General features: G+C 34.3%; 1 protein-coding gene across 1 annotated transcript; it reads left to right on the top strand.

Moving 5' to 3' along the window:
- Window positions 1-385: 385 nt before the first annotated feature.
- On the top strand, window positions 386-1,815 carry LOC135138671 (zinc finger protein swm-like). The gene is made up of 5 exons (XM_064068646.1): window positions 386-647; window positions 870-1,147; window positions 1,203-1,316; window positions 1,451-1,597; window positions 1,650-1,815. The coding sequence occupies exons 1-5, from the start codon at window positions 386-388 to the stop codon at window positions 1,743-1,745; spliced, it is 897 nt and encodes a 298-aa protein (XP_063924716.1). The 3' UTR covers window positions 1,746-1,815.
- The last annotated feature ends 7,344 nt before the right edge of the window (window positions 1,816-9,159 follow it).

The raw sequence follows: 9,159 nt of genomic DNA, 5'->3' as shown, positions 1-9,159 counted from the left end.
TGTACCTTCCCCCTTCTACACAAAAACATGTTTTCATTGGCCAAAAACAAGAAAATAGTGCTATAAATTTGAAGAAATTTTTCAAAATTTTTCATTTGGTGTTTGCATCGCAAAGTGTTGAAGTGCTACCTGTGTGTGAAGTAGTTAAGTGTCCAGAGTTTTGCTACGATATTATATTATAGTTTAGGTAAGTTTTACTATTATTTTAACATTGTTACAAAATCATAAAACCACCATATATTTAGACACAGTACAGACTACATATCTATGGATAAACTACATTACTAAGTCTTTGTTAGTTAGTTGCATGTTGAAATTGAATATATTAGAAGTGAAAACAATTTTGATTTTTGGCAGGATACTTTTCCACCCAACACGTGCCATAATGGACAACAAGCAGGTGTTTCAATATCCCGCCGTCGGTTTCTACCAACAACCCAATTTCACTGCTGATTCCAAGACGCAAGTGCTCACGGCTATCAAGAAGAATCAAGAACTATTGGCAGCCAAAGTGAAACTCCAGAAAAATAAAAACACGTTTAGAACGGACATATTAAAGATGAAAAATAATGTTATAAGGAGGAAATGTGAACTGTTGGAGAAACAGTTTTCGCAACAGAAAATTCTCCTTGCAAAAATGGAAAAACGTAAGTGTGGCTTGTTAAAATCCTTTTTCTGCGACTATTCAGATTTATGTTTATTACACGAGCATACGTAAGAAACGTGTACGCATAGTTGAAGAAAAAATGCTGTGTACTAAGCGGATGGGAAGGTGCTTTACTTTCTTCTTGAATGAATTTCATTCTATGAGGAAATAAGTACCATTCCTGCTCATATTGAATATTCTGTTTAAAATGGTCTTAAAATAGTTCCAGCTGGACCTCAACGTGACTACCTGCTGAAGATAATAAAAAAAATGGAAAAAGTCATCCGTATTGGCAACAAAGATCTGGTACAGTCGATCGGAGAAGTAAAATCAAGACTTCAAAAGAAGGCAAACGAAGATCTGCGGCTACGTTTGAGAAGTAACACTAACTCCGTGAACAAAACGTCGTCTCCAAATCAGACAGTAGATCGCAGACCCACCAGATTGCTGGTTTCTGGATATGAAACTGAAGAACAAGAAAGTGTCTTACTTCATTTTCAGGTAATTTTATTTGTTTTGGTGAAAGCGAATTGTTGATTATGTACCTATTTTTTAGCTTGTTGGGGAAATCATCGACTATACTGTTGGCCCCACTTTGTCTAGTACGACTTTGACCTACAAAACGCGGAAAGAGGCAGAGATGGCAATGTTGCAAGGAAAACACTTTCATGTAAGTACTCAAATATTGTTTGTCTACGTTGTCTTTAGAAGTTGCTGCTAAAAATTAATTATTTATTACGAGAATGAGAAATACGACAAACATTATTTTATATCAGATGTAGATCTACTTATCTATGCTTTTAGGATCGGATATTATCAGTCACGTGGTGTACCGAACCAATTACCAATCAGCTGATATCCAGACCAACTTCTTCTAAATCTTCAATGTCAGAATCTGAAGAAAACAGATTAACTGAAGAATCTTCATCTGAAGGAGAGGAAGACATAAGCGTAAGACATGAACTTCTTTTATTGATTTGTGTTAAACACCGCATTTTTTTAGTTTTGTTCCGAAACCACTGAAGACGATTTGCTTCAAGATGACGAAGAAGACGAAGACAAAGAAAAAGAAAGCGAGTATCAGTATTGGAAACGATAGTTTATGCGTTTTCTTTCGTTCATTGTATAAAGGCATTTATTATTTTATTTTGATTTCTTTTTTAAACTATTAATTTGTTTTCGGGTTAAATATATTAATTGAAAACAATTTTTGTCTAGTTTTTTATGTTCCAAAAATGACGCCTAAGGTCAGGTCAGTCTTGACCGTTGAAAAGTACTATACTTTAACATGTCTAAAATTTTGTCTTTGAGAACTGCTACGAAATTGAAGTTTCTAAAATTATCATTGAAAATAGTGTAGCAGAGCAGAAATTTTTACTTCAACACGAAGTTTTACATTAAAAAAAAAACAGTTGGAAGCCCCGAGGAGGTTTCACATTAAAAAAAAGACATTAGGAACCCCCGAGAATGCTTTATATTAAAAAAAAAAAAAACAGCTGGGACCCCCGAGGAGGTTTTACATTCTTAAAAAACGACATTTGACGCCCCTTAGAAGGTTTTACATTTTTAAATAAAGAAGGGCGTATTCTCACCTTTTCGAGAAAGTGGGGTTATTTCATCAATAAAAATTTTATTATGACGTCATAAACATTGATAATGATAATACACAATGCGAGGAAAAAAAAAAAAAAGAAAAAACGAAAGGCCAAGTTTGGAATCGAACGCGCCACGTCCGGGATGCCTTACGATAACGGTAAACTGTTATTATACCGTGCATTATGTTTTTGCAAAAATTTGGCCGGTTAGGTAAAAACTCAAAACGGACTCGTACGCCACAGTTATAGTGCATCGGACAAATGGCCACTTTTATATGTTTTCGACGTTTTATGATCCCTAGAGTACGAAAAAAGTCGTCTCGAATCGAAAGGACAAAATTGTCTAAACATACGCACATAAGACAAAGAGTGCATAAAAAATAAATAAAATACCTCTAAAATATGTAACAAAAAACGTCACACATTTTTTTGATAAAACAAAAATAAGACAAAAAAAAATCATCAAATTTAAAATCAATGAAAAATTCTAACCTTTAGGCTTCTTCTGCTACAATTACGCGAATACCTCATCTTTATTTACGAACCCACTGCAACAAAAAACACATGAATTTTTTGTGTACATAAAGAAACACTACCGCAGAAGTTAACATCAACTTTATACATACTAATTTTTAAAAACGGTGTTATTCAACATCACACAAGTAGACAAGATTTAAAAAATTCTAAACAGAAAAAGTTATGAAACCACAAGATAAATTCTAAGCAAAATTTTACATTTACATTACACGATTTTTGATGAAGATGAACGGAAAAAATCTATATAACAGACTCAAAATACACCAAAAAAAAAGTTTCGGAGAATATTTGCATTAAAATTCGCTAACAAACAGACAGGTGAAAACGGAAAATCGATATTTTCACCCCATAAACTGGGGAATATTCAAAAAACAAGAAATGAAAGTTCAATAAAAATAACGCTGCTACACTACGTTTGGAAATGAAGAACATTAATTTAATTTAACCGAAACTTCAATAAATAATTCCCAATGAAGATCATTGTTTTCAATAAAAATGATCGTCTGAAACGTTTTGCTGATTTAGTGAACTTCTTTTAGTTGTAGTTAAGTACTATGTCCCAAATACAAAAATGAAAACGATTCTGAAATTTAAAATAACAATAACGGTAATTGCTCTGAATAATTTTATCAATTGCAGTGATGCGTAAAACGTAAAGACGATCCACAATGAAACAAACATAAAAATTGGATTTAACTTTTAAATAATTAACATTGATAAAAACCTATTAGGTATTCCAAATTATTTCAGGCGAAAAGGTAGTTTTAAAGAATATATATGTGACGGGATATTAAAACGTTTGAGTTCTTGTTAAAACAAACATATTTATTACCATTTGTAAAATACAACTACTTCCCCCTTATTCTCCGTATTTTTATATCAATTTAGAATACAAGAATCGAAGAAATAAAGCACTACAATACATTCAATAACAAAGCGATCAGTGTTGGGCAGTATCTAGATACTTGTATCTAAATAAAGTGTCTAGATACATTTTTGGGTATCTAGTATCTGTATCTAGATAAAATCGGATTTAAGAACAAAATATCTGTATCTATTTAGATACAAAATTAATGGCGCAGATACAGATACATTTTTTTATTTCACTTTTTTTTCAGTAGTAGTTATTAGTTGAGTTATACTATACTATCCTCAAAGATATTTGGCGTTTATGACTTCACACCAATTTGACTCCTATTATAATTCAATAGGCCGTCACAACCGGATGTCTTAAACCCGCTCACCGATACCTACCTGAAAAGACCTTTTCGACGTGCCAGGGACGGTCGAGACGCGAAGGACCGGACTCAGAGTAATTTTGTTTGTTAAAATTTTCAAATTTCAAAATTTCCTTACGGAACATGATTTATACTTTGAAGAAAATTACACAAAGACACAATTATTAGAAGTGTTACACACTCGAAAATTTGAGAAACAATATAAAATAGATGCTATGGCGCGAGATCGTGGATTTAGGGTGATTAGTAGACAGCGGATTTCTGTTGGGCTACGTCACGATTATAGGTGGGGACGCGCTGGATCGCCGGGACTCACTAGCGGGTGATAGATAATCACTGAATTTGAATATCACTTATTCCATAAGTACAATTAACGATTTATTAATCAAACGGCTAAGTAAATGAGAACTGGAATTAACAGCAGAGTGCAACGAAGCAGCGGTATTCTAATCTCAAATAAACGAAGTGCAGCCCGTAACTGCAATGAATTGCCATCCCGTACGAGCCGTACCGAGTTTGGCCTTGTCTAGCCCGACCGAAATCCGCTCTCTACATCACACTTCCGCCGTACCATTGTATATTTAACCCCATCGAACTAATCTGGTCGCAAATGAAAAATAATATAAGAAGGAATAATACGGCACCAAAATTTAGTAGTGCAACAATTGACATAATTAGGGAAGAAGCTTCCAAAATAACTGCCGAAATGTGGGCCAATTGTGTACGACATTCCACAAAAGAAGAAGACCAGTACAGGGCACGGTTGATAACACCGTTAATTATTAATTTAGAAGAGTCGAGTGATGATGACAGTGACTATTTCGATCAATAAATAAGCAGTAGTAGTTAATAAGTAAATAGTTGTGCTGTAATAAAAAATGATTGAGTACAAAGTTACTTTGTTTTTACTTAAAATAAAAAACTCGAAAGGCGCAGTTGTCGGTAAATGCAAAACTCAGTCCTGCCCTGTGCTTTTACCAGAAATAGTATATTATTAGCCAAGGTTGCAGAGCCAAGCATTCTAGACCGAGCGCAAATTAGAACCCGAGACGCGCAGCGTCGAGGGCTCTAAGTGCGAGGTCTAGAAGTGGCTTTGCAACCGTGGTTAATATACTATTTTTTTCACTAGTAGAAACCATAAGACAATAAACTGAAAAATAAACGTTCAATTTTTTGACGCAACATGGTTTTGTTTTGATTTCTAATCAAACTTGATCTAAATCTTCAACACAAAGAAAACCGTTTATACTTGTCGCTGAGTTAATCATTTTATCTTCTACAGTCTACCAACTACCATGCGTATACTCAAGTAATGTTTGTAGCACACATTTGTTCATTTTTTAAGAAATAATCACATCAAACATTGCGTACATAACCTCAATTTTTCTTTTTGAACCCGTGGTAGCAAAAGTTGAATTTGCTACCACTAAATGAGTCGACATTTGCATGCGTCCAGGCTGCTAGTGAAAAAAGGTCTTTTCAGGTAGGTATCGGTGAGCGGGTTTAAGACATCCGGTTGTGACGGCCTATTGAATTATAATGGGAGTCAAATTGGTGTGAAGTCATAAACGCCAAATATCTTTGAGGATAGTATACTAGAGCTTATTTGAAAGCAGAAGTACACAGCAATAAAAGAGCGCAGATACCAGTATTTGAAACAATATTCAGTGCGCATGAGCACTACTTTCACAGAATCAGAGGCGTCGAGAACGAACTTCCTTTACTCTTTGGACCTGTTTTGTACGTTCTTATACTAACGCGAGCAACGTACAAATCCCAATAACAACACTAATGGTCCGCCACTGACTCGTCCATACTCTTCGCCCATTTTCGCGCTTCGCGCATTCATCCCTCCCACTCGATGTACTTCTGATTTCAAATAAGCTCTAGTAGTAATTTTTGATACTTCATGTTGGTGATTTTGGTCACATAAACAAAAATAGAGGTAAGAGGTCCACTAATAGTGTTTGTCACGGATATTTTCATATTTTAAATACCATCATTTCCTACATTGTAGCCTTCAGTACTTATACATACATCTTTAAATATAATCCTGAAGGGTAATAAATCTAAGCCATGGTAAGATGGTATTTTAAAAACCATAAACCACAATTCACTATGCACTGCGTTTTAGTCTTGTCGGGGCAATGCATTTTATCGGTGTACCTGAGCAACCCGGGTCCGGTAGGCCCGCTGGTTGTATAGTGAACCAAGACCTATAAGGTTATATGGCCATCATAAAAGTAGTTGACCGCAAATAAATACCCCCTTTGTGTGGTTCGCACTAAGCTTACCGGTTGGCAATAAATCATCTTCTAAACATTTCTTGCTCATATTTAACAGGGCCGGCTTTCAAAGCGAGTGGTTATTTCGGAACCCTCAGCGGCTGCAGGTAGTAAAGAAATAGTGGAGTGGTGGATTTTCATATTTAGTGAAAGCCGCCCCTGAACGAAACCACAAGAGCCGGTCGAGCTGCAGTGGACACGTTATTTACGACCCTAAAACCTTTTCTATTGTAAACAACTTAACTTCGATACAATGGGATGATTTTATGATGGCCATATAACCTTATAACTTATAACTCTTGGTTCACTATATTTGTGTTATTAAATAAGAGTAATTTTAATAGTAAAAATATTTGTTTAAGGTATGTTATTATTTTTAGAAAATAATAATTGCGTGCTACATAATGATTAATTTTTTCAATTAGCACAAATTAGTTTTGTAATCGACTAATCGAATGTTCAATACATACATTTCTCTCGCATAAATCGCATATTTGTTACTGTTTTATACCTTTATTTTTCAGACAAATGTAGCATCTTTTCCTGTTGCCACATGTGTCATTTCTTCACTTTTTCATTGTTGGACCTAACGCGAGGCGGGCTTGGCAGGTCCGTTTTGCCCTAGAATGTGCCGATTATGTTTAAGTGTAAATCTTGGGCAATAAAATTAATACTTTTACAACCCTCGGTAGAATAATTTATCGTGATATATTCTCAGAAATCGTGAAACGAGATTAAAATAAAATGAGTTTCAACAAAAATCTGAAAATTTAAAGTTGCACTCTGGTGATTCCGGCCTGGCAGGCAGCCTTTGTTCCTATAAGGGGTTTAAATACCTTTCTAAGAAATTGTACGTATTTTGCCTTAAACGGAACCAGCAATTCTTCCTAAAATGTATATACCTGCCGCACCGGACATGGTCATAAAAACTTCGTAAGCCGATATTGAGGAGTAATAATAATTTATGACAGGTTGCCGACAACAGACCTTCAGCACAGAATAATCATTTCCCATATTCTTTTGAAATATTAATTTTAATGCTAGAGATAATTATTAGATATACTCAAACACAATTTGGACACTGTAGTATGAGAATAAAAACAAAAACAAAAAAATTCTTTTTAAGCGTACGTAATAAATATTGCGATACATCAAAAAGCGACGCGATGGTCTATTTGCAGGAAAAAAGAAAAGATTTTTCAGTCTTGAATAACTATGCTACAGTAAAATGTTTATTTTTTAAATTTAAAACCACAATCCCTTCTTCTGCACCTGTGGAACGGGTGTTTAGTAGCGGAAACCAAATTATGACACCAAGAAGTAATAATTTAGGTGACAATACGTTCGAAATGTTGTTAATTTTAAAAAATTCATTAAACAATACATAAAAAAATACATAAACATGTTTTCAGTTATTTTATTCGCCAAAGCTTTAAAAAGTATCTGTTTTCTTGTATCTGTTATCTAGATACATGTCGAAAAAATCGAAAACAATCTGTATCTAGATACTTTTATCTTCCATATATTTATATATGTAACGAGATATTTTTAAAAATATCTGTCCCCAACACTGAAAGCGATACATAAAGCCTAATAGCAACACTTACCCTTTAAATCCTGATTTCCTTTTCTTCCGGGCGGATCCTTCCGGACTCCTTCCTCATGCATCACAACATTCACCTTTCACTTTAAGCCCAAAACGAATCTATTTTTAAGAATAATAAATCACTTAAACAACGTCAATCATCTACATGATATTCCTAATAGAGATACAATGTTTGACAACAATCGATAGGGTAGTTATATACAAACGCCAGATAAACAGACAGACCGACAGATGGCAACGGGAGACATTTTTCGTACTCTGGGGTCCCTAAAACGTCGAGAAAACATAAAAGTTGTCATTCGTCCGATAGATTCGATTACCATATGTACTTCCTTAGCTTATTAATAAAAATACAGGTTACAATCTCCTAGAAAACATCAATTTAATTTTAAGTGGCGAATGACTAAATATTAATGTAGAATGAGGTCCGGACAAAATTATTAGTGTGTTAAAGTACACATGAGTTACATATTGATGTAGAAAGAAGTTTTTTCTTCATACAAAATGTTACTGATAGACAGAAGACATAATTTTGCAATGAAAAATTTGGAAAAACATCTGGTTGTTAACTGTAACTGTGTTTTTTGTTTGTAGTTTGTTTTTTCTTCCTTATTGCATATTTAGAAAAATTTCGAAAAAATTTTGTGCATTAAATACGCATATTTTGACAAATATTTGTGCATATAAATCCGCTCTTTAATCGTAACGGTCCCTCCAGTCGTCTAACAGGTTGCTTATCAAAACCGACGTTAAATAAACGATAACCCGACGATGAAATCAGACACCTAGATTCGTTGACCTCTGGAAAAAAACAAAGAAAATAAGATGCATCAATATTTATCTACAGCAACTTTGTGTCACTACAAAGGTAAAAAAAGTATGAATAAGTAATTTTCATTTCTTCATGTTTTACCAAAATTATGCTAATTTTAGAAATCTGTGAGGAAAAACCGTTTGAACCTTGTTAAATTTGGTTGCTAAAATTTTAATCAATGATATTCCTTACTTTTGCAATTTATTGTACCCATCCGCATTTTCTTATCGTCTTGGTGTTATCGAACAGTGGTCGAGGTTGTCCGGTAGAGGGGAGCACGTGACGATACTTGTCTGAACCAAAGTGGACACCAACAACTTCACCATGCTTAAACTAGACATCTGAAAACCAATTTATAACATTATGATAATTGCGTAACCACACTCTATCCAAAAAAAAATCTTACTTACCTATAATCCGGCGTTAAACGCCCCTGAA

The sequence above is a fragment of the Zophobas morio genome, unplaced genomic scaffold, assembly GCF_036711695.1.
Source record: "Zophobas morio isolate AGI-343-1 ecotype UQ-CSIRO unplaced genomic scaffold, CSIRO_AGI_Zmor_V1 ptg000030l, whole genome shotgun sequence".
In the NCBI taxonomy this organism is placed as follows: Eukaryota; Metazoa; Arthropoda; class Insecta; order Coleoptera; family Tenebrionidae; genus Zophobas; species Zophobas morio.
This window is presented reverse-complemented; position numbering and strand designations above follow the sequence as displayed.